The sequence below is a fragment of the Schistocerca gregaria genome, chromosome 3 (genome assembly GCF_023897955.1).
Source record: "Schistocerca gregaria isolate iqSchGreg1 chromosome 3, iqSchGreg1.2, whole genome shotgun sequence".
NCBI classification, from domain to species: Eukaryota; Metazoa; Arthropoda; class Insecta; order Orthoptera; family Acrididae; genus Schistocerca; species Schistocerca gregaria.
This window is the reverse complement of record NC_064922.1, coordinates 738480413-738507093: the sequence shown is the minus strand read 5'-3', so window position 1 is coordinate 738507093 and position 26681 is coordinate 738480413. Positions and strand designations below refer to the sequence as shown.

General features: G+C 40.5%; 1 protein-coding gene across 7 annotated transcripts in view; it reads left to right on the top strand.

The window, feature by feature from the left end:
- Positions 1-26681, top strand: part of LOC126353810 (protein pigeon) — a 479712-nt gene that overhangs the window by 273939 nt on the left and 179092 nt on the right. For all 7 annotated transcript variants that reach the window (XM_050002914.1, XM_050002910.1, XM_050002911.1 and 4 more), the window contains exon 8: positions 6261-6432. In XM_050002914.1, the coding sequence (XP_049858871.1) occupies positions 6261-6432 (172 nt within the window). The remainder of the gene's footprint in view (positions 1-6260; positions 6433-26681) is intronic.

Sequence of the window (26681 nt, the reverse complement as noted above, 5' to 3'; positions counted from 1 at the left end):
CATGTATGCCAAAGAGTAGGTTCCCATATTATTGGGGAATGAGGACTCCAGGCAATGGCCATTGCGCCAGGTGGCCTTTGCTGTGGCTGGGCTGCACCCAAGGGGAGAGTCCCTAATCGGAGTGGTCGGCATCAGGGCAAATGACCTACAATGAAGCAGACCATGTCATCTCTTGCTGGTGACCGAATGGTGCCATCAGTTTCTAAGAAGGGCACAGCTAACTATAATGCTGACAGGTTTGACCATCAATCGTTCCCCTCCCTAGCTACACCATGAGAGGAATGGAGGACTATGGAAAAGAGAGAGCCTTATTTGCCAAGATATTTAGTCTGCAGCAGAATGGATGGGGACTCCTTTCTGGCTACAAAACCTCTATTTTTTGTTGAGAACCAGGACGACAAGATTGGGGAAGTGTGTGCACTGTCTAAAATGAGAAATGGGTCAGTCTTGATTCAGACAACATCCCCAGCCTAGTCCCAGACAATGCTCACCTGTGGCAAGCTGAGTGGTATTCCAGTTTCTGCCACCCTGCAAGAGCCTAAAGAGCCTAAGAATTGTCCAGGGTATTATTTTCCACCATGACCTTCTCTTGTAGTCCTATGATGAGCTATGTGCCAATTTAGATTGGCAGGGTGTTCACTTCATCCTGCACTCTATAGGGGACCAAAAGATAATAGGATTGCCACCAGTACCTTCATCTTGGCCTTTGAGTTTGATACATTACCTAAAAAGGTCAAGGTGATGGTATACTGATGTGGAATTCAACCTTACATTCCTCTCCCTATGCAGTGCTTTAAGTGCTAGAAATTTGAAAATGTCTTCCTGATTCAATTCCAGCACCACATGTAGAGACTGTGGATGTCCACTGCATTTGAATACTCCGTGTACACCTCCTCACACCTGTGCCATTTGTGGAGAGCACCACTTCCTCTGCTCGCTGGACTGCACAGTACTCAAAAAGTAGCAGAAAATTAGGGAGTACAATTCCTTGGACTGGTTGACTTACCAAGAGACTATATGAAATATGAATGCTTGCACCCTATTCACTTGACATCTTCGTATGCTGCATATAGACATTGATGTCACCCTCACTAGTGGCGGTAGTTCCCACTTCTCTGCCATGTACAGTGGACCCTCAGGGTCACCCAAATTCATTTTCCCCCTTGGTGGTTGGGGGCACCTCTTTTTCCATTGCTCTGAAAGCACCTACTTTGAGAGCAATAGCCCCCCCCCTCCCAAACTCTGGGGACATTGGTCTCCTCCCCCAGCCAGGGAAGCAACAGCCTCCTCCAACTCCTCTCGCATGGAAGGGATCCCATGGGACTCTAAGGTCTCGACCAATGCAAAAGCAGACACTCACCAGTGGCTGAAGGAGCCTCAAGCTGCTGGACGAAGGGCTTCACAGTCTTCCTCCGTACCTGAAGGCACTTTAGAGAAATCCTTCCAGCAAGTTCCTAAAGAGAAGCAAGGGGACAAGCAGACAAAGAAGACGTCTGCTGAAAAACAGAGAACTCCAGTGGCCCCAACACCATGACAGTTTAGCGTCTGAGGACGAGGTGGAGATTTTAGTGCCTCCCACCAGGACCTGGATCTCGCCAGTGCCTCAGCTGCAATGGAAGTGGGTACAAATACTCAACAGGTGGCAGAAGATGACCTGGAGGCATAAACTGTCTCCTTGGTCTCTTTATACCTTCCCTAGATACAGAAGTGTCATTCTCCAGTGGAACTGGCGGAGTTACAACAACATTACAAAAATCATACTGACTGTAACAAGATGTCAGGTGGAGTCTGTATCTGTGTCCATACTCTGTATATAGCGCACATGTACCCCTTCAAACACTTTTAGAAGCTGTGGGTGTCAGAGTGAGGACAATGCAGGAAATTGCCATCTGCAACATCTTCCTTCCTCCAGATGGTGAAGTACCACACCCTGTATTGGTTGAGCTGATACAAGATTGCTGGCTGTGGGAAAGATGTTGAGAATATGCTAACTCGGCTTGACCTATGCCCCCAAATACAGGCCCCAACCCATTTCATTGTGGCACATGGCACATTTCCAGCCATTAATCTCCCCATTTACAGTCCTGGCATTCTACTGTCTATCACTGGAGAGCTCATGATGACTTGTGTGGTAGTGACTACTTGCTGCTCTTCCTGTCCCTCCACCAGCATCATTCATCTGGGTGCTTGCCCAGATGGGCTCTTAGCGAGGGTGACTGAGATGCTACCGCTACTGAATCTCTGTAGCCTGGGAGCATCAATGAGGTGATCCAGACAATCACTACTACCATTGCTGCTACTGGCATCCCTTGTTCCTCAAGTTGCTTCCTGCAGGAGTAAGTGTCTTTGTGCTTGCCAGAAATCATTGTGGCCATTAGAGACCGTAGGTGGTCCCTCAAACATCATAAGTACCACCCATCCCTGGAGCATATCACTGCCTCCAAGCAGCTCTCTGCCCAGGTCCATCTATTCATCAAACGATGGAAGCATGAGTGTTGGGAAAATTATGTCTTCACGATTGGAAATGAACCTCTCCTTCCCAGTTTTGGTCCGAGCTCAGATACCTTTATGGATATCGTATTCCTGCAGGTATACCTGGAATTTCCACCCATGGAGCTGTATTTACCAATCCAGGCATAATCCCAGAGCATCTTGCTGAGAATTATGCTCACACCACTGCATCTCAGAATTACCATCCTGCCTTTCATCTCCTAAAACAGCAGATGGAATGGCAACACCTATCTTCTGCTCCATGCCAACCGGAGCCACATAATGATTTCTTCAATGATTGGGAATTTCTCAGTGCCCTTGCTGGTTGTCCTAACACATCTCCTGGACTAAACTGCATTCATTTCCAAATGATTAAACCTCTGTCAGCATATTACCAGCACCACCTCCTTGCTGTCTTCAACCACATCTGGAGTGATGGTGAGTTCCCATCACAATGGTGAAAAGTATCATTGGTCCAATGCTGAAACCTGGTAAGAACCCTCCTGATGTAGATAGCTATTGTCCTAGTAGCCTTACCAACATTCTGTGTGAGCTTCACGAACATGTGGTGAGTTGGTGGTTCTGTGTTGGATCCTTGAGTCTCAGGGCCATTTGGCTCCATCGCAGGGCAGTTTCCACCAAGGTTGTCCACCACTGACAACGTGATCTCCACCAAGGTTGTCCACCACTGACAACATGATCTACCTGGAGTCTGCCATCCAAACAGTCTTTTCCTGGCATCAACACCATATTGCCATCTTTTTTTGGCCTGATGAAAACCTATGACACCACTTGGTGACACCACATCCTTCCTGCTCTGCACAACTCCTGATTTTTATATGGAACATATTGTTGCTCCGCACTTTTAGAGTTTGTGTCAGTGCTTCCCACAGTTATCCTCACATCCAAGAGAATGGTGTTCCACAGAGCTCTGTACTGAGCATCTCACTCTTTTTAATTGCCATTAATGGTCTTGCAGCAGCAGTGGGGTCCTCAGTATCCCCTTTCTTATATGCTGATGATTTTTGTATTTCCTTCTGCTCTTCCTCTATTGTTGTGGCTGAACATCGACTACACTGAGCCATACAAAAGGGCACAGTCATCGGTTCTCACTCATGGCTTTCCATTTTCAGCCGCCAATACTTGCACCATGCGCTTCTTTAGGTCATCATACTGTCCACCTGCATCCAGAACTTTAACTTGATGATCAACTACTTAATATCATGGAGACTTACAGCTTTTTGGAACTGGTCTTCGACACCTGCTTAACTTGGCTTCCCCATCTTCGTCAGCTTAAGGAAAAGTGTTGGCAACATCTTAATATTATTCATTGCCTGAGCCACACTGACAGGTGTGGTGATTGCCCTACACTGCTGAAGTTGTACAATGCCCTTGTGCATCCCATCTTGATTCTGGGAGCCTGTTGTATGGCTCAGCATCACCCTCAGCATTTTAGCTGCTGGATCATGTACACCACTGTGAAGTTCGACTTGTGATGAGAGCTTTCTGAACAAGCCCGGTGAATAGCTTTTTCAATGAAGCTGCCGTTGCTCCAGTGCAGATCAGGTGACAACAACTGCTTGTCACTTATACTGCCCATTTTCGTAGTTTGCCTCACCATACAAATTACCCCCTCCTTTTCCCTAATGCAGTGACCCATCTCCCATGACCTCTGCCCAGATTGGAGATTTCAATTGCAGTCCATGTCCAGTTGGCTCTTACTGAGCTTGACACTTTCCCTCTACCACCGTTCTTGTGAGTTCACTCATGTATGCCGCCTTGGGCCATGCCTTGGCCACACTTTCATCTGGACCTGTTGCAAGGCCTAAAATGTTCAGTTCCACCTGAGGCCCTCCGCCAGCCATTTTTCTGTACTCTCCATGAATTCGAGGGCTCAGAAATTGTCTACACCGATTGTTCAATGGTCGATGGTCATGTTGACTTTGCTTATGCTCACATTGGACATACTGAACAGCACTTCTTGCTGGATGGGTGCAGTGTTTTAACAGCAGAGTTGATAGCCATCTCTTGTGCTATCGAGCATATCCGCTTCTGTGCAGGTGAATCCTTTCTCATCTGTAGTGTCTCCTTAAACAGTATACAAACTCTCAACCAGTTCTTCCCTCGCCATCCTTTGGTAATGACTATCCAAGAGTCTCTTTACACTTTCAGAAACAGTGCACGTTCAATGTCCTTCATGTGGATCGCAGGACATGTCACGATCCTGGGCAATGAACTTGCTGACAGGCTGGCCAAATAGGCTACTAGTAAACCAACTCTGGACATCAGCCCACCGGAGACTGATTTCCGGTTGGTCTTACACTTTAAAGGTTGCGGACCTGGGATACTGAATGGTGCACCCTCAATACAACAAATAAACTACATCCTATCAAGGAGACAATGAATGTGTGATGGTCATCCATGCGAGCCTTTCACGGGGACTCTGTTGTCCTTTACCAGCTCCACATTGGCCATACATGCCTGACTCCTGTTCATTTACTCCATCACGAGGACCCATCTCAGTGTTGTTGTGGTTCCCACTTGACTGTTGTACACATCTCGGTGAACTGCCCAATTTTAGCTGATCTGTGGTGGACTTTTAACCTTCCCGCCACACTGCCAATGGTGTTGGAAGACAATGCCTCAACAGCTGATACAATTTTACATTTTATTTGTGAGTTTTTTTTAAATGACAGAATCAAAGGGTGGGTGTCTGGCCTTCTCTCCCTGGCCTCACCCTTCCTCCATTTTAACTCTTCCTCACTCTTTCTTTGCTGTTTGTTCACTGTGATGTTCATCTTTTCCCTATCCATGTTCCTCTAGGCTTGGCTTTTAGGCTGGAGATTTTAGTGTGTTGCTTAGTGGCTGGCTCATCCTTTTTTCTTCTTGTGATTAGCCAGCACAGGCCATCTGCAGTGTTATTTTAATTCCATCTGCCTCTTTTTTTTCCTTTAGCTTTTGTCTTGCTTCTTTCATTTTCTCTTTCAATATGTTTCCCAGTTAGTTTTCCATCTTTCTTACTTCCGAGACCCTTTTGATTCTACTTCATGACCTGTTTGAATATGGAAAAATGGACTGATGATCGTGCAATTCGGTCCCTCTCTCTCCAAACCAACTAACCGACAGATGACTTGTCTTTATATAGCAATATAGATTATGAGACCAACCATGTAAAATCAGTACACAGAATTCAATAAAAAATCTTTATTAAAAATGGAACATGTAGCTAGTTGAAATGATGTTAGATGGTCGAACAACACTGTTTACTAGATTTCAAGAGGTAAAAGAAGGCTGATCCAATGACTGAATGGAGGATGGCTAGATATGAAGGGGCAGAAGGAATGTTTGTAGCTGAAGAATGTAATGTACTGAAAAACTGTGATCCACTGGAAGATGTCGGATGATAATCATGGTTATTAAAATAAAAAAAAGAAAATATTGCTGAAGTTATAGGTTTGAATTGTTGCAGTATGTCTTGGTCTGAATAAAATGATGATTTTATATATGTAGATTCTTTTTTTATTTACTTTCTCTTCATTCCTCAATGGTGTGTTAAGTGCCTACACATGTGTCAAGTGACAGATACTAGTGACATGAGTGTTAACCTCTAGTAGTGTATTGTCAGTTGTAATGAAAATGTATTTTTATGGTAAGCATCTTTTCTAAAAACTCATTGTATATACTGTGTTGGTCTGAAGATTTGCATTATGAGGCAAAGAGCATCTTTCCTAACTATGTATTGGGTGAACAGTACCACTTATCCTTTCCAGCCTGTGAAAGCACCTGTACTGGACACTGGAAGTTCAGAAGAATTAATGGCAACTGTACACTTTGCATATTCTGTCACACTCCTACATCATGGCAGTGTCATTCATTGTGTTGTACCTGGAATACTTTGGTCTCAGGCTCGCAGTATGAAACCTACTTTTATGTTACATGGTGGTATGTAAATGATTTTATACTTTAGTTCCTAAAAATACAGTTAGTAAGTATTGGAGCAAAAGAGATCAGTTCAGGCATACTACCTGACTGAAAACTTTCTGAGTTATTTAAATGCCCTTGCATCAATTACAAGAGTACATGTGAGAAAAAAGCATCTTTCAAATGGTTCTCTCTCTCTCTCTCTCTCTCTCTCTCTCTCACACACACACACACACACACACACACACACACACACACACACACACACACACACCTTTATCCATAATTTATTTTATGCAATATCTCATCATAATATAGTGTGTGTGAAGTTAATGTAACTATATTATATATAATGTAATTGTAAATAAAATAGAAAGAAACTTCCACATGGGAAAAATATATTAAAAACAAAGATTCCAAGATTTACCAAGCGGGAAAGCGCCGGCAGACAGGCACATGAACAAAACACACAAACACACACACAGAATTACTAGCTTTCGCAACCCTCCTTCCTGAAGAAGCAACCATTGGTTGCGAAAGCTAGTAATTCTGTGTATGTGTTTGTGTGTTTTGTTCATGTGCCTGTCTGCCGGCGCTTTCCCGCTTGGTAAGTCTTGGAATATAATGTAATTGGATAGATAAAAAATTGACTCACCAATCGATGGCAGAAAAACCCACGTACAAAGGCAATTACGTTTTCAAGCTTTCAGAGCCAGTGACTCCTTTTTCTGGGAGAAGGGTTGAAGGGGAAGGAAGAGTGGTGAAGGAAAGGAACTGGTGACGTTTAGAAAATGAGGAGAGTTCAAAAAAAATTACCCAGAATGGTGTGTCAAGGAAGACTTACCAGATGGGATGTAAAGGAAAGACTGATCGTTGGAGACTGCAGCAGATGAGATTTTACAACCTAAGAGCTTAAAGGTGGAAGTTAGGGTAATATACAAGACAGAGATTACTGCCAAAACATTGTGCATAAGTTAATAATAGCAGAAAGCTAAGTGCATATGATAGAGGTGGGGGCAAATGGAAAAATGGACAGGTCAGAAAATGAAAGATGTAGAAAACTGAAAGGGATTGAAGAGAGGAGTAGTTACTGACTATAAATGCTGAGAGCAAAGAAATTAACCTGAATTAAGTCCAAGTGGTTGGCAAGAACCAAGGACTTGTAACACCAGTTTCCACCTCCACAGTTCTGAGAAACTAGTGTCTGGGGGAAGAATGCGTGTGGTACATGTAGTGAAACAGGCACCGAGTCACAACTGTCATACTGTAGAGCATGCTCTGCAACAGGAATTGTTGCCAGTAAACACCCTCTGCCTATGCCTGCCATCCTAACTGATGACTTGATGGTAGTCATGGCCGTGTAAGAGATCAAACAGTGTTTGCATAACAGCTGGTGTACAACATGTGTTGTTGCACAGGTGGCTGTCCCTTTCAAAGAATGTTATGCCAGTTACAGCGCTGGTATAGGTGGTGATAGGAGGGTACATAGGGCAAGTCTTACAGTGGGGATGGTTTCAGTGGGGATTCAAGACAAGAATAATACTGAGTGACAAGAGGTGTTCTTGTAAGTTATTTTTTGGAGACACGAGCAGTACCAGGATTAGATATGATGTCCTGGGAAATCTACTTTTGAGCTAGGCTGATGAGGTAATTATATACAGTGAAGGCCAAGATGGAAATTGTGGTATACTGCTGCAAACAGTCTGCATTGTAACAAATATTTTTGCCTTGAATGCAAAGGCTTTATGGGAGGGAACATTCAACATGCAACAGATGCCAAAATGTAAGTACTATTGTTGGTTAGTAGGTTTAATGTGAACAGAAGTGTGTAGTTCACCTTCAGTGAGTATGAGGTCAATATTGAGGAAAGTGACATGGGATTCAAAATAGGACCACATGAATTTTAATGAGTAGAATGTATTTAGAGGGTCCGAGACTTTAACAGGTCAACCTTACCACGAGTCCATAATGCAAAGATGTCATCAATATTTCTAAACAAAGACAGTGGGTGAAGGCTTGTCCCAGGATAGCTCTCTGCAAGCAACCCATGAACAGGTTGGCATAGGAAGGAGTGTCATCATGGTTCCCATGGCTGTGCTCCTAATCTGTTCGTATGTCTACCTCTCAAAGGTAAAGTTGATTACATTTGGACTCTTTGGTGTGGCATCATGTGTACTGGACTGCTGTTAAAGTTGCTTGTGAATATTTTGTAAAGTTTTAGTCTTCAGTTACTTATTTTAAAGTTTATTTGTGTTAACATTAGCTGTAAAAGTAGCTTATTAGTGTATTTTCATTCATCTCAGTCTTTCTTTCTGTGTTATTGATTCGAGTGGTCTGGTATTCGTGAGTGTGCTTACATTGTTCATCCAAGTCCCAGGCCTCAGTGGTATGCTTACATTTTGTGGTGTGTAGTTGCAGCTGTAGTGGTTCTAAACCTAAGTGCTGTCAAAGTTGTTTGTGCACTGTATTTGAATACTGAATTTAGTAGCTTTCAATTGCCCATCCAAATATTAGCAGTTACATTTCACAGTGTGCAGTTGCAGCTGTAACAGTTCTCCAGTTAAGTTCTGACGAAATGGTTTGTGCACTGTTATGTAGTTATTAAATTTAGTAGTTTTCAATAGTTCCTCATGCTGTTTGTGGCAAAATAACAGTTTAATAAACTTTTGGAAATATTCGCCCACTGTGTTTTTTAGTGTTGTCTGTGTGTTGAAGTTGTTTAGTAAATTTTGTGTGGTACTTTTCAGCAAATGCTTCTTATTGTTGCTACTGAAATACTTCAGTAAAATTTTCATTCCCTATTTTAATTTCAATGATTGTTCCAGTGGCCATTTGAATAATTGGTTTTAGTTAACAAATTGTATGAAGTTTTGGTGGTATTTGTATTAGTTGGGGTTTACGAGTATTAATAAAAGTTGTTGCTTTCTTAGTAGAGAGAGAATTTGGAGATCACTATTGTTAGTTCTTTAAATAGTTCTACTGCTGTAATTGAACTTAGGTAACATAGACATTTAGTTTTTTCAGTAACTCTTAAAATTTTACTATTAATGAGAAGTGTGGGAGATATTTAAACAGTTGTACTTTGCGTGTATGCAATGGATTTGACCAACTGTCAGAGTTGAGTGGAGAGGAGCCTCTTGTAGATGTAGGTGTAGGAAACATGCAGCAGTCATCAGCAGTTAGGAAACCTAAGTCAGTTGTAAATGCTAACAGAAAGAAGAAGGTTCTGCTGCCAGGTAGTTCGCTTGGTAGAGGTGGGGGCCAGAAGTTGCAGGGAGTGTTGAGGAGTGAGTACCAGGTCATCAGCATTGTGAAGGCTAGTGCAGAGTTAGCTCTGGTGACTGACAGCATAGGGGAGTTATGTTGGAATTTTACAAAGGTAGATCAGATAGTGATAATTGGTGGAGCAGGGAACAGTCTTGATAGGGGCAGGGAATAAGATGTAGGTGGTGACCTGGTAAAGATAGCTACTCATACTGGTGGCACTAATGTGCACTTCATGCAATTGTTTCAACACCATGATCCCTCATCTTACTGCTGCTGGGAGGCCTGTTAACAGGGGGCTGGAGAAAGGAGGAGGAGGAGGAGGAGGAGGAGATAAGTGTTTAACATCCCGTTGACAATGAGGTCATTAGAGATGGAGCACAAGCTTGGATGAGAGAAGGATGGGGAAGGAAATCGGCCATTCCCGTTTCAAGGGAACTGTCTTGGCATTTGCCTGAAATGATTTAGGAAAATCATGGAAAACCTAAATCAGGATGGCCAGAGATGGGTTTGAGCTGCCGTCCTGAATGCAAGTCCAGTGTGCTAACCACTGCGCCACCTCGCTTGGTATGGGGCTGGAGAAGGCACTGATGGCAGAGGGCATGGCTCACATTGCGGTGATGTCAGTTGACTCTATCAATACATTGGGTTTCACTAGGTGTGGCCTGCACTTCAATAGGTATGGGAAGGGGAGGCTGGCAAAGCTTATAAGCGACATTGTAGTGGGTGGTGGTTTGATCACTTATGGGAAAATTCCTGCAGTAGTTGGTGTTAGAGCTGCACCTTTTTTAGACCGAAGTCAGCTTATAGGTTTACCTGCTTAAAGGAAGTCCCTCTAACAAAGTAATCACTTTCAGAGGTGGTCAGGTACCCAAGAAGAGAAGTAATTAGCATATTTCACCAATATATAAGAGGTATAAGAGATAAAGTTAGTGAACTGCTTATAGATATTGACTTTGACTTTATTGGTTTATTGGAGCACCACTTAAATAATTCAACAATTCAGAGGCTTCCTTTACCAGGATACATATTACCTGGCTGTTTTTCAAGGAGTTCTTTGCAGAGTGGGGGAGTGACCATTTACGAAAAAACAGTATTCCATTTGAGTCTGTAGGCATATCACAACACTGCACTGAACAGGTGTTTGAATGTTGTGCAGGGGCAGTTGAACTTAATGAAACTAAATGCCTAATTGTTGTTGGTAATAGGTCCCATAAATCTGACTTCAGAGCATTTCTACTCAAGCTAGAGAGGGTTGTTGGTTCACTTTATAGGAAGACCAAAAATTAGTTATATTTGGTGACTTCAGTATTAATTTTGTGTGTGATTGTGCAAGGAAACAGATGTTGGTAGATCTCCTAAACTCATATGATCTGATGCATACTGTGTTTTTTTATTCAACCTAGGTGCAGGAGAACAGTAGCACAACCATAGACAATATTTTTATTCATTCTTCATTACTAGGTGGGCATTCTGTTAGTAAAAGGGTGAATGACCTTTCAGACCATGATGCACAAATTTTAACACTAAAAGGCTTTTGTACTCAAACAAATGTTGTATGTAATTACAAAATATGTAGAACAACTAATCAAATAACAATAGAGAGTATCTTAAACCTTGCTAAAGAACAAGAGTGGCAGGATATTTATAGTGCCGATGATATAGAAAGCAAATATAATGCTTTCCGTAACACATTTCTCATGCTCTTTGAGAGTTGCTTTCTTTTAGAACATTCTAAACAGGGTACTAGTAGTAAAAGGCAGTGTGGGTAGGTGACTAGTGGGATAAGTATATTATGTAGAACAAAGTGGGGATTACATCAAAATGTTTGAAGTAGTCACAATCAAGCTACAGTAGCCCATTACAAACAATGTTGTAAGATGCTAAAATGTTATTAGGAAGGCAAATAGAATAGCTAATTCACAGGATAAAATTAAAACCATGTGGTCAGTTGTGAAGGAAGTGTCTGGCCAACAGCACAAGGTGATTGATATAAAGTCAGTTTGTAGTGAAAATATTGCTGTTACTGATAAATCAGATACATGTACAGTATTTAACAATCATTTTTGAGCATTGCTGGTGAATGCAATGAAAGCTTTGTTTCTACAGGGAATCATGAAACACTCTTGTAAAATGCCTTTCTGAATTGGTGCCTGAAATACTCCTCTGTGATACTGACAAGTGGGGGATTGAGTCATTAATTAATTCACTAAAGACTAAGGACTCTCAAGGATATGATGGAGTGCCTAGCAGAATATTAAAGTACTGTGCTGCATATGTTAGCCCTGTACTTAGCCATATTTGTAATTTTTCCTTTAAGAATAGTCAGTTTCCTGAACGATTTAAGTACTCAGCAGTAAAACTAAAAAAAGGAGGAAGGGATACTATAGACAATTTTAGGCCTATTTCTATGCCATCACCGTTTGCTAAACTTATTGAAAACGCTTTGTATGTAATGGTAATTGATCATTTTATATCACATAATTTCTTATCAAATGTACAGTTCAGCTTAGGAAGTGGGTTAACAGCTGAAAATGCTATATTCCCTTTTCTCTGTGAGGTTCTGGATGGATTAAACAAAAGGTTTTTGCTTTAACTAAGGCATTTGATTGTGTTGATCACAAAATATTTCTCCAAAAGTAGGACCATTATGGAATACAGGGAGTAACTCACAATTGGTTCATCTCTTACTTTAACTACACACAGCAAAAGGTCATTATTCATAGGATTGAGAATGGCTGTGATGTGGGGCCTAAGTGGGGCATGGTGAAATGGGGGGGGGGGGGGGGGGGGGGGATGCCCCAGGGATCAGTGTTGGGGCCTCTCCTGTTCCTTATTTATATAAATGATATGCCTTCTAATATTACAAGTAATTCTAAAAATCTTTCTGTTTGCTGATGACACCAGCTTTGGTGGTAAAGGAAGTTGTGTGCAGCATTGGCTCTGTTTCAAGTAGTGCAGTTCGTGACATAATTTCATGGCTTGTAGAAAATAAACTAACGCTAAATTACAGTAAGACTCAGTTTTATGGCTTCTAACACACAATTCAATGAAACCCAACATTTTAATTCCACAAAATAGGCATATGATTAGTGAAACTTAACAGTTCAAATTTCGAGGTGTCCAGATAGTGGAAAGCCCACATTCAGAATCTTGTTCAAAGACTTAATGCTGCCATTTTTAATATTCAAACGGTATCTAACATAAGTGATCATTCAACATGAAAATTAGTATACTTTGCTTATTTTCATTCGCATATGTCATATGATATTATATTTTGGGATACCCCATCTCAATCTCTAAGGATATTTCTGGCTCTGAGTGGGCAGTTTGGGTAATAAGTGTGTGTTTCTATATAGATTCTTTACTGTTGTTTCTTGTTATCAGTATGAGTAGCAGCTTTCACTCTGTTGTTGTTGTTGTTGTTGTTGTTGTTGCTGCTGCTGCTGTTGTGGTCTTCAGTCGAGAGAATGGTTTGCTGCAGCTCTTCATGCTACTTTATCCTGTGCAAGCTTCTTCATCTCCCAGTACCTACTGCAACCTACAGCCTTCTGAATCTGCTTAGTGTATTCATCTCTTGGTCTCCCTCTACAATTTTTACCCTCCACACTGCCCTCAAATACTAAATTGGTGATCCCTTGATGCCTCAGAACATATTCTACCAACTGATCTCTTCTTCTAGTCAAGTTGTGCTACAAATTTCTCTTCTCCCCAGTTCTATTCAATCCCTCCTCATTAGTTATGTGATCTACCCATCTAATATTCAACATTCTTCTGTACCACCACATTTCGAAAGCTTCTATTCTCTTCTTGTCCAAACTATTTATCGACCACATTTCGCTTCCATACATGGCTACACTCCATACAAATACGCTAAGAAAAAGCTTCCTGACACATCTATACTCAATGTTAACAAATTTCTCTTCTTCAGAAACGCTTTCCTTGCCATAGCCAGTCTACATTTTATATCCTCTCTACTTCGACCATCATTAGTTATTTTGCTCCCCAAATAGCAAAAATCATCTACTACTTTAAGTGTCTTATTTTCTAATCTAATTCCCTCAGCATCACCTGACTTAATTCGACTACATTCAATTATCTTCATTTTGCTTCTGTTGATGTTCATCTTATATCCTCCTTTCAAGACACTGTCCAGTCCGTTCAGCTGTTCTTCCAGGTCCTTTGTGGTCTCTGATAGAATTACAGTGTCATCAGTGAATCTCAAAGTTTTTATTTCTTCTCCATGGATTTTAATTCCTACTCTGAATTTTTCTTTTGTTTCATTTACTGCTTGCTCAGTATACAGATTGAATAACATCGGTGATAGGCTACAACCCTGTCTCACCCCCTTCCCAACCACTGCTACTCTTACATGCCCTTTGTCTCTTATTCGTCTGTAAAGAAATCCCGTTAGTGTTTTGCAGCTGTGACTTATTAAACTGATAGTTCGGTAATTTTCACATCTGTCAACACCTACTTTATTTGGGATTGGAATTATTATATTCTTCTTGAAGTCTGAGGGTATTTCACCTGTCTTATACATCTTGCTCACCAGATGGTAGAGTTTTGTCAGGGCTGGTTCTCCCAAGGCTGTCAGTAGTTCTAATGGATTGTTGTCTATTCCCAAGGCCTTGTTTCGACTTAGGTCTTTCAGTGCTCTGTCAAACTCTTCACGCAGTATCATATCTCCCATTTCATCTTCATCTACATTCTCTTCCATTTCCATAACATTGTCCTCAAAAACATTTCCCTTGTATAGGCCCTGTATATACTCACTCCACCTTTCTCCTTTCCCTTCTTTGTTTAGAACTGGGTTTCCATCTGAGCTCTTGATATTCATACAAGTGGTTCTCTTTTCTCCAAAGGTCTCCTTATTTTTCCTGTAGGCAGTATCTATCTTACCCCTAGTGAGAAATGCCTTTACATCCTTACATTTGTCATCTAGCCATCCCTGCTTAGCCATTTTGCACTTCCTGTCGATCTAATTTTTGAGATGTTTCTATTCCTTTTTGTCTGCTTCATTTACTGTATTTTTATATTTTCTCCTTTCAGCAATTAAATTCAATGTATCTTCTGTTACCTAAGAATTTTTATTACCCCTCATTTTTTTTACCCACTTGATCCTCTGCTGCCCCTTCACTATCTCATCCCTCAAAGCTACCCATTCTTCTTCTACTGTATTTCTTTCACCCATTCCTGTCTGTTGTTCCCTAATGCGCTTCCTGAAACCCTCTACAACCTTTGGTTCTGTCAGTTTATACAGGTCCTATCTCCATAAATTCTAATGTTTTTGCAGTTTCTTCAGTTTTAATCTACAGTTCATAACCAATAGATTGTCGTGAGAGTCCACATCTGCCCCAGGAAATGTCTTACAATTTAAAACTTAGTTCCTAAATCTCTGTCTTACCATTATATAATCTATCTGAAACTCTCCAGTATCTCCAGGCCTGTTCCATGTATACAAATTTCTTTTATGATTCTTGAACCAAGTGTTAGCTATGATTAAGTTATGCCTGTGCAAAGTTCTACCAGACATCTTACTCTTTCATTTCTTACCCCCTTTCCTTGTTTACCTACTACCTCTCCTTCTCTTCCTTTTGCTCCTGTTGAATTCCAGTCACCCATGGCTATTAAATTTTCATCTCCCTTCATTATCTGAATAATTTCTTCTATCTCATCATACATTTCATCAATATATTCGTCATCTGCGGAGCTACTTGGCATATAAACTTGTGCTACTGTGGTAGGCATGGGCATTCTTGTCTATCTTGGCCACAATAATGCTTTCAGTATGCTATTTATATTAGCTTACCCATATTCCTATTTTTTTTTTTTTTTTTTTTAAACCTACTCGTGCAGTACCCCTATTTGATTTTGTATTTATAACCCTGTAGACACCTGACTAGATGTCTTGTTCCTCGTGCCACTGCACTTCACTAATTGCCACAATATCAAACTTTAACCTATCCATTTCCCTTTTTAAATTTTCTAACCTACCTACCTGATTAAAGGATCTGACATTCCATGCTCCTAATAACGACTTTCTCTTGAGTAGTCGCCACTCGGAGATCTGAATGGGCGACTATTTTACCTCCGGAATATTTTACCCAAGAGAACACCATCATCATTTCACCATACAGTAAAGCTGCATGCCCTTGAGAAAAATTACAACTATAGTTTCCTGTTGCTTTCAGCCATTCGCATTACCAGCACAGTAAGGCCGTTTTGGTTAGTGTTACAAGGCCAGATCAGTCAATCATGCAGACTGTTGCCCCTGCAACTACTGAAAAGGCTGCTACCCCTATTCAGGAACAACATGTTTGTCAGGCCTCTCAATAGATACCGCTCTGTTGTGGTTGCGCATACATTATGGCTATCTGTATCTCTGAGGCACACAAGCCTCCCCACCAGTGGTAAGGTCCATGGTTCGTGTGTGTATGTGTGTGTGTGTGTGTGTGTGTGTGTGTGGGAGGGGTTGGGGGGGGGGAGTGGGAGGGGGGGGGCACACTCAGTTAATACTAGGCAGAAATCCAGTCTGCATTTAGGTTGCACTTCCTTGACTCTTGTGCAGAAAGGTGTGCAGTGTACTGTTGCATCCATTTTCAGTACGATACCACAAAAATTCAAAAACCTTAGTAGTAATTCACGCACTTTCAAATTGAAACTGAAGAGTTTCCTTATGGGTCATTCCTTCTATTCCGTCGAGGAGTTCCCTGCAAAATTAAGTTGATTCCTATGTTATTTTGTTGATTGTGTTTACTTAAACTTACGGCTTGGTTTTTTTTTTTTTTTGGGGGGGGGGGGGGGGGGTTTATACATTTTATTTTGTCTGTTATTAGTTTTATGTTGTAATTTCATGTACTGACACATTCCATGACCTTGGAAATTTGCTTCTCAATTTGGTCCTGCAGAACTAGACATGTAAAATAACTAAAAAATAATAAAATATTAAGATGAGCAGAAATGAATGTCATAGGTTTGGAATCAGATGGGCACTGACTGAGGAAATGTTCAGCTGCATACAGACCATATACGTGGGGGCTGTTGTTATAGAGGGACGTGGCATCTATGGTGACAAGCAACATGAGTGGTGGGAGTGGGACAGGAAATGGGAGGTGTCTTTAGTGTAGGAGGGAAGTATTTGTACTGTAGGTTGCTGGTACTGATCAACTTAGGCAGATATATATTCGGTGGGTGCTTTGAAGCCAGAAACTGTCGGGTGGCTAGGGTGTTTTGGCTTATGAATCTTAGGAAGGGTGAGTAAGAAGTTCTATTGATTGCTTCAGAACAGATTAAAGTTGCCACAGTTTAGTTTAGTTTAGTTTAGTTAGTTTCCAAATACAAAGCCTGTAGACAAACCTTCAGAGAAACATTTAAGACATTAAAAATAAAGATGTATGTAGAACACATGAGGCAATGTAGCAGTATTAGCAAAATAGCATGGAGCATAGTAATAAGGAAAGCAGGGGAAGTGAGAATGCTGTATGCAATAACATAATAATAAGAGACAATGAAAAATTGCTGAGTTACCCAAAGTAAGCTTGCGAGAGAGTCATAGACCAATTTAGTAAGATGAGTAGCGAGGATGTGATTGATCCACCACAGGTGCTAAATCCCACTAATGTCAGTAATTCATTCTTCCTGAGGTGTGTTACAGAACTGGAAACCCTGAAAACCATTTCCAACTTAAAAGCAAGTTCATCCTGTGGCTGGGATTACATCACAGCCAAATTTATGAGAGAATGCAGTAATGAATTAATAAAGCCACTACAACATTTGGTAAACAGCTCTTTCAGTCAGGGGTCATTTCCTGACCTGTTAATATTCACTAAAATAAGAACAGCACACAAAAAGGGAATAACTACCGATGTGCAAAATTATAGGACTACATCAGTACTCAGTAAGTTGTTGGAAAAGCTACTTCTTGATCAACTTGAGTCATTTTCCTGCAAGTACGATCTACTATAAAGCTCTCAGTATTGTTTCAGGAAGGGCAGGTCTACAATAACAGCTGTAGCTACATTTTTCAAGTGGTGCTGGATAAATTCAGTGGTGTAAACAAAGTTATTAGCACCTTTTTAGAACTGTCCAAGGCCTTTGACTATGTAAATCATTCCGTTCTTCTATGTAAATTAGAAACTTACAGAGTCAGAGAAGTGGCATTAGACTTGTTAAGATCATAACTTGCTGACAGGAGACACTGTATCATATAACTGGGGACATACACAAACAGTAAAACCAATAAAATTCTTAACTGTGGAGTCCCTCAGGAAAGCATTATTGGGCCTCATTTGTTTACTGTATACATCAATGATATGATAATTCCACAAAATTAGGACCTAGTAAATTGTGCCTGTGATACTTCCTTCATAAGCTGGGGCTCTACAAAACAGTTAGCAGAGCAAAATAATACATTAGCCTCATCACAGAATATCTCACCAAAAACAAATTGGCACTAAATAAGGACGACAATTCTCATGGAGATTCTGCTAAATTATAAATCAGGGCAAGTGGATACTAAGCCAGAGTATTCAGTTGAAACAATTGATAAATGTAAATTCTGTGGTATTATAGTAGATGAATTTCTTACATGGAAGGAGCACATCAGTTATATTTGTAAAAAAAAAAAAAAAAAAAAAAAAAAAAAAAAAAAAAAAAAAATCTCCTGTAACACATACCTGCTAAAACACCTTTCTAGCATAATAGTGCCATCTGTCTTAAGACAAATCTGTTTTGGGATCATACACTCCCACCTACAATATGGTATCGAAATGTGGGGTGGGGCACCAGTGGTATGCTTGGGTAGGGTTTTCAGAGCCCACAAAGGAGCAATCAGGATAATAGCTAATATTAGTAAATGTCAGTCCTATAGAAATTATTTTATTATGTATAACATACTATCAGTATATTCATTGTATGCTCTCAGGACTATACTGTTTGTAAAAGAACATATGGAACATAGTATAACCAATAGTGAAATCCATGATTATAATACAAGAGAAAGAGAGGATTACCACATAAAATGTAGTAATAAAAGAGCCACAGATCGTAGTCCATTTTCTGCTGGAAGACATTTTTATAACAGACTGCCAAATAATATAAAACTGTTAAATGGAAACATATTTGAGACAAAATTAAAGCAGCTGCTAATTGCTAAATGTTTGTACTCCATCAAGGATTTTAATGTATGTTGTGTATAATTTATGTTTATTTCTAAACTCTTATTAAAAACAAAGATTCCAAGTTTGCAGCCGGATCCCGTCGACATTCTGCCACGATGTTTCGGCCCAGAGACGTCCGGCCATCATCAGGTGAGTACACAACTACTGAAAAGCCCAGGTGCAGTCGCGGTATTTATGCCGATTCTCGCGCATGTCAACACGTGCGCGAGAATCGGCATAAATACCGCGACTGCACCTGGGCTCTTCAGTAGTTGTGTACTCACCTGATGATGGCCGGACGTCTCTGGGCCGAAATATAGTGGCAGAATGTCGACGGGATCCGGCTGCAAACCCGGAAATTATTAGAAGAACAAATACGCCGGGAAAATTTCAGAAGTCACAAAGATTCCAAGACTTACCAAGCGGGAAAGCGCCGGTAGACAGGCACAATAAAATATCACACACACACACACACACACACACACACACACACACACACACACACACACACACACAAAATTTCGAGCTTTCGCAACCGGCGGCTGCTTCGTCAGGAAAGAGGGAAGGAAAAGGAAAGATGAAAGGATGTGGGTTTTAAGGGAGAGGGTAAGGAGTCATTCCAATCCCGGGAGCGCAAAGATTTACCTTAGGGGGGAAAAAAGGATAGGTATATACTCACGCGTGCGCACACACACACACACACACACACACATAATATTTACACCATTTTATAAACTCTTATTAATGTTCATATGTGTATAATCAGACTGTAAAAGTTATCATGGACAATTGAATTTTTTATTATTATTAATATTATTATTATCATGTTGTATGATAAATTGTAATGATATGGGTGAGTCATTTTACATCCACATCGCAAATTAATTTGTAAAAATGGCTACATGCTGAACATTTAGGTCTCTTTTTATAAAATGTACAGATATGAGTTAGTAATTCCTACTCACCGCCTTTGACAAGTTACACTAACATAAATCTTCTACAGAATAGGGACTGTCAAGGAGAAACTTTTCAGTTTGTTTTCAAATTTTATTTTTCTGTCAGTCAGATCATTTTATAACATTAGGTAAGTGATCAAAAACTTTTGTTGCATCATTGTGCATCCATTTTTCTTCTGTACAACCTTAATGTGGAGTAATTAATGTATTATTCCTTCTGGTAATGTAATGATGTACATCACTGTTCCTTTTGATCTGCATTGGACAATTTACAACAAACTACAAGAGGAAATAAATATTACTATGAAGCAGTATTCAGAATACCCAACTCCTTAAACAGATGCCTACAAGATGATTGGGGGTGAGCACCACACATTATTCTTATAGTACATTTTTGAGCAATGAAGACTCTCTGTCTTAAATATGAGTTACACCAGCACATTATTCCATATGACATAATTGAATGAAAATATGCCAAATATGTGAACTTACTAATTTTTCTCTTCCCAAGATTTGCAATGATTCTAAGTGTAAATGTGGCTCAACTAAGTCATTAATGTAATATAAAAGCATATGTTAAATCTTGGGCTGTATGAGTAATTGAAACTAACAGGGTCATTAACTCAGGTAAACTGCAATTCTTCAATTGCATTTACTGTAGACAGCCACAGCAGGTGCTATATGATATAAAATTTACAGTTACAACACAGTGCTCACGAAAAAAGAAAGAAGATTGGTGCCCCCATATTCTCAACATGCTTGCTCAAGGTAGATGGAGTACACAAAAATATCAGATGTGGTGTTAGGATTTTGCATGTGTGGTTTACATGTGCGTCTCACTGCAGATTTAAGGTGGATCATTGTGTCTGCAGTAGGCTATAGCTGCATTTGACCACAATGGTAGGTGAATTTCTGTGTCCTGTGGGCTTTGGGCATGTTGTAAAGCTATCCAGAGTTCAGAAGATGGAACTACATCATTTGTCACAGTCTATATCCAGGACAGCTCTGTTCTTCAGAACAGACCCCCCCCCCCCCCCTGTCCACCCACCACACCTTTTCCCTCTATCTCTTTATTCTGTATCCTCTGTACTCTTTTTGTTTTGTTGTGTGGCCATGGAGTCATCTGTCCAAAGTCCTGCCTCTTTCTCGCCATTCCCTTCTTGCATCCTTCCCTACCCTGTTTCCCCTTCCATGAGCATGGGCAACTGCTTTCAGTAATCAAGTATCAATTATCAAGCTTCCCATGACCACAGGAGGTTGTGTGTGTGTGTGTGTGTGTGTGTGTGTGTGTGTGTGTGTGTGTGTGTGTGTTTTCCCTTATTTTATGTGTTTAAATAATGTGACGTACATGAAATTCCTTAGAGGTCAACTTTTTTTGAAACAGTTTCCAAACAGAGAGCTTAAAACTATTTCTGAAGTCTTGGTTTGTTCAGTCTCCATGACTTCTTCTGATTTTCTGCATTTTTCTGGTCCATGCTTTTGGCGTTAATTATGTGCAATGGGTTTTGGTAGAGTGTACAGGATACTTCAAACCTGGTGTACAAAAAAGTTGACGAAGCATTTGTTTTGTAATACTCAGTGACACATCCATCCAGAAAGTTGTGAGACTGATTAGACTGACTTTATTCCTGGTGTATAAGCTACATCAGGAGGTAGTGTTCAGTAGTGGACGTGCAGTCATAGTGTGTCAACTGTCATGAATCGCAATGGAGGAACACCTCTAAATCAAGTATTCAAGACATTCTCCAGAATGTTTTGAGGAAGAGAATGACATGTGCAAAGTTTGTAGGCCAGAATGTCATCAGTATCAGCGAAGCAAAGGACTAGTCCTTGCAGCATGGAGTCGATGAACCTTTGCCATGTTTGCACTGTGTTTTGTAGGCCAAACATCAGAAACTGACACTCAAAAAGGCCAAAAGGAGTGATAATTGCTGTCGTTTGCATATCTGCTTCTGCCACCAGAATGTGCGTATATGGCTGTGCACAGTCTAAAACACTGAATACAGTCACACTACATAATGCATAATTGTAGTCCCAAAGTAATGGTATGGGATAATGATTCGGGATGGTTCTTGCAATTAGGGCCTGATAACCAACACAAGGGACCATACGCCATTCTTCTTTGGTATCATGTATAGTGGAGATGACAAGGGGTTATTCAACAGATGCATCACAACATTCATGAGTCATGCTGTCAAATTTCACTTTCGCTATGGCAAGTCAATCTGGTATGAAGCACCAAGATTGGCAGGAGTCTGGTGGGCCTTCAGTAGACTGTATGTGATGCACCATGTCAGTGCATATCTCCTTCAGTGCTCCCAGAGGTCTTGTCAGTGTTGTGTAAGTTAAGCCTTGTACAATGTCTCATCTCAACGAAAACCTTCAGCTGTTAACCCGCTGATACCATTGATAACACACTTATTCACCACGTCAAAAAGCAGCTGCACCAAAAAATGTGCACCTGTTGTGGGTTCTGAAGTGTCTGCAACTATGGAATCCCACATAAAGTTGCATCGTAATTTGAGGTCCAGGCTGATTCAGTGTTCTGTATATCAGTGTAGTTGAGTTTTCGGCAGCAGTCAGACAGAATGGGGTGCATTGCCATTTGCTGTGCAACTTTGTCACAGAAACACACGTAAGTCACAACCAGTATCTACGAGATATTTCTGCCCAGATTTACAGTAACTGATGAACGGATACTGAGATGACACCCTGTAATGGGCCGATGTGCCTACATCCAATTGCTGCTGACATTTGGGAGCGAGCAGGGCATTGTACACTTGCTTGCCCGGTTCCCAAATCTTCTGTGATACCAACAAATGGGACTGGTCAGTACCTGATGTTGAGGAAGTGGTAGATAAGCAGCTCCTTCATAGATTGTGATGATGACCCCTATCTCTGCTGTGGCCATGCCCAGAAAATAATTCCTCCTACTTCTTGTCCAGTAAATCCACTTTGGTGGACAGCATATAATCGGCCCATGTCACTGTGTGTAACAACAAGTTGTTGTGCACCGCCATCACTGTACTCACTGGTGCAGGCGTTATAGCATCAAATATTTTGTCAACTATTTCTGCTACAGCATCTAAGGGCATGACCATTTGTGACACAGTAATGGCTTTCACTTGAGGTGGCAAGTAATTACTATACAGCACGTGCCAAAGACTATCAGGCACAGTTCCTGTATCAACCTTACTCCACAAGTGTGGTAAATATTGTTAGGATCTATTATCACCGAAGTCTTCTTGTCTTAGGACTTGTCTGATGCATTCTTCCTGTGAAGCAGAAACCCATCGTATCAGTTCTGTTTTTAACTTTTATTATGTGTCCATTTTAGGCAGAGAGGTGATCACATCTTCGATCTCTGCTATGTATTTGTGATTTAGCTGGTTCACTACAACTGCAAATTTGGTTGTATCCACATAATTCCAGCATGGAGAAAGCTAGCTTCCAGCTGCACAAACCATAACACCAGGTTATGCGGCCAAAAGGATAGGAAATGCACAACAGTTCATGAGACTGAAGGCACGGGCTCTGCTGATGAATCCATCATGGCAAAAGCAGGTCCTTTATGTGATATAATGCAGCTAATTCTCTCATGTTGAGGTCACTTGTGTATCGTTAGCTTTCAATGCAATGAAAGAGACTCTTCACATCAGAATCAGTAAACACTTTATTGAATTGCTCAAGGAGCTGGTTAACGATGAATACTAGATCAAGGCATTTTACATGAATGTAGAACAGATTCGACAAGTAGAACATTCAGTAGTCAAATATAATTCCGTACTATTAACAATGGAATGAGAAACTATTCTATGACTAAACCTACAAGTGCTATAGAATGCAGCGCTCTCGCAACTGGCACAGAAGCACTTTGACAGCATTACAAAATTATGTACAAAACTGACACAACTTGCACTGCACTGTAGTGTCCCTTCTGTCTGCTACAAGAATGCTTTCCATCCTGTAGAGGAATATTTGACTGTGCAAAGAAGCTTTAAAATTTGAACTTATTCGCATTATACACTTGTGTGCAAATCAACATTATTTAACTGTTTTCTTTATTATTACATATGCCATTATGTGTTATTCAATTTGTACAAACCATTAACATCAATAACATGTGAAATGCTCAAACATGGAAATAAAGCAATAAATAAATACCGGAAAATCCAGGATGGAATAATGACAGTCTTATGAAAAAGATACATAGCTACTCACCATATATTGGAGATGTTGACTTGCTGACAGGTGCAACGAAAAGACACGTAAGTTTTTAGCCAAAAGGCCTTGTTCTGCAGTAGACAATGCACACATACACACATTCACACAAACACAATTCACACACTCATGTCTACTGCCTTGTGCTGAGGGTTTGCAGCTAGAGACAGTGGTCATGTGTGTGTGAGTTGTGTTTATGTAAACATATGTAGTCTACTTCAGAATAAGGCATCTCAGCTGGATGCTTACTCACTTAGCAGTCTTTTCATTGTGCTTGTCTGCAACTCAGCACTTGTTAATATTTCTACTTGGATTTTCCATTGTTTGCTTTTTATAAATTTGTCAATAAATAAATAAACAAATTTCCTTTAGTTTGAGAATTTCTGCTGAGAGACCGTCTTCACCTGGTGTTTTCTTGTGTTTTAATTGTTTGATATAATTTTTAATCCTGTCAATGCTTGGTGATTTTGAATTTTCATGTGGAATATTATCATGGAATTCCAGTTGTTTCGCCAGTTTTTTTTACAGTTCAATAGCTTTTCAAAATATGCTGCCGAAAACTTATCTTTTCTTTATTGTTAGGTGCAAGTTTTCCATTTTCTTTCGTGAAGCATAGTGACCGCTTAATGTATCCAGACATACAGTTCTCAGCTGTTTTGTCATAGCCTCTTGTATCATTTTTTAAAAATTTTCATCTATATTTTTAAGTTGTTTCTTTCCAAAGCACCTCTTTTATGCTGTAATTATTTGATCTATTTTCTTCTTCTCAAAGTAATAGATTTTCCAATTGATGCTCATTTTCATGCCATACCAATAGTTCCAAACTTGCTTTCATTGTGTATGTGCTTCTCCACATTTAATATTCCACCATCTGTGCTTCCTTTGCTTGTTCTCTGAGGTTATTCCAAATACAATAAGTTTAGTTGTTTCTGTAAAGTTTTTTTCATCAATATTCATATCCTTCAGTATCTTTAGAAAATTGCCTTCCTTTTTTCCTTCAGAATTTCATTATAATTCTCTTAGTCATATCTTTTTGCTCTTTAGAACAAATCTCAAGTGGATCTTAGTTGGATAGTGGTTTGAATCAACTGGACTCCAATGTTCTGGATTTCTGGAAAATTTTATCTGGAGATGGTGACATGGTCATTTGAAACTCTTCTAAGTTAGAATTTGTTGATATGAATGTTTTTTTGCGTTCTAGGTAGATTTTTTTAAAAATATATTGTTTTGATTTTAAGCTTGGATGACTTGCATATACAGGGCGAGTCAAAAGTCCTTGGACACCTTCATAATTTGGAAGATTAAAGGGAAAATTGAAATGTGGAGGTGGAGATGGGAACATAGGTTTGATGTGGGGCCACAACTTTTGGAGTGAATGTCATTTATAGCCGCCATATTGAAATCTGCCGTTTTGGATTCAAGTCTCTCTCTCTTCTTCTTCTTCTTCTTTTTTTTTTTTTTTTTTTTTTTTTAAAGGGGGCGAAGGGGGCGGAGTTTATGACATCAATTAACACTTGCTTGATCTCTGGAATTTAGTGGTGTAATTTGTTTTTGTCTATATTGTACAGTTTAAAGGTTATTAATGTTCAAAGTTGGGAAATTACCTTCATACCAACTGCTGCAAAACATGTTCTACATGTTGTCCATCCCATGAAATGCACAACTGTAGTCGCCGCAACCATTCTGACTGCACACGGAGGAAAGTGTCTCCTGTAATTTGGTCACAGGCATGTTGTATGCGTTCATCCAGGTGTCTCAAATCATGGATGCCCTCAGCATACACTATCTACTTAAGATGTCCCCACAGATAAAAATCAAGGGGCATTAAGTCAAGGGATCTGGGTGGGGCCACTTCATGGGACCATAGCAATCAATCCACTTCCCTGGCAGTTGTTCCTCCAACCATTCACGGACACCAATGCCATAGTGTGGAGGGGTTCCATTGTGCTGAAAATAAGATGGGAAAATGCTGTCAGCATTCAGTATGGAAGGGAACATAAGGTCCTGCAGTATCATCAGACACTGTGGTGCAGTTAAGGTGTTGTAAATGAAAAATGGCCCAATGATGCAGGTATCCCATGTGCCACACCACACCATCACCTTCGCTGAACTATATTCTCGAATTGGGGCAACCCAGTTCGGATTTACGTCACTCCAGTATCGACAATTATGTCAATTAACCTCCCCTTGGCCAGACAGGGTGGCTGAGTGGTTCTAGGCGCTACAGTCTGGTGCTGCGCAACTGTTATGGTTGCAGGTTCGAATCCTGCCTCGGGCATGGATGTGTGTGATGTCCTTAGGTTAGTTAGGTTTAAGTAGTTCTAAGTTCTAGGGGACTGATGACCTCAGGAGTTAAGTCCCATAGTGTTCAGAGCCATTTGAACCATAAGATCGCCATTCAAAGTGAAATATGCCTTGTCGCTGAACAGTATGCCCTTGGCAAATGAAGGATCCATTTTGTGTTGTTCAGTAGCCCACAGGCAGAACTCCAACTGGCAATCAGGATCTTCCTCGTTAAGTTGATGTTGCCCTATCATGAACAGAACCTGTCTCCCAAAATTTGGTGATCACATGAGCCACCGTGCTGTGTCACACCAATTCTCTGTCGGGATGCTGTCTGTTGGGGTAAGCTGCTATTGTTCGGAGTTGCGTTCCCCTGATATAAGGA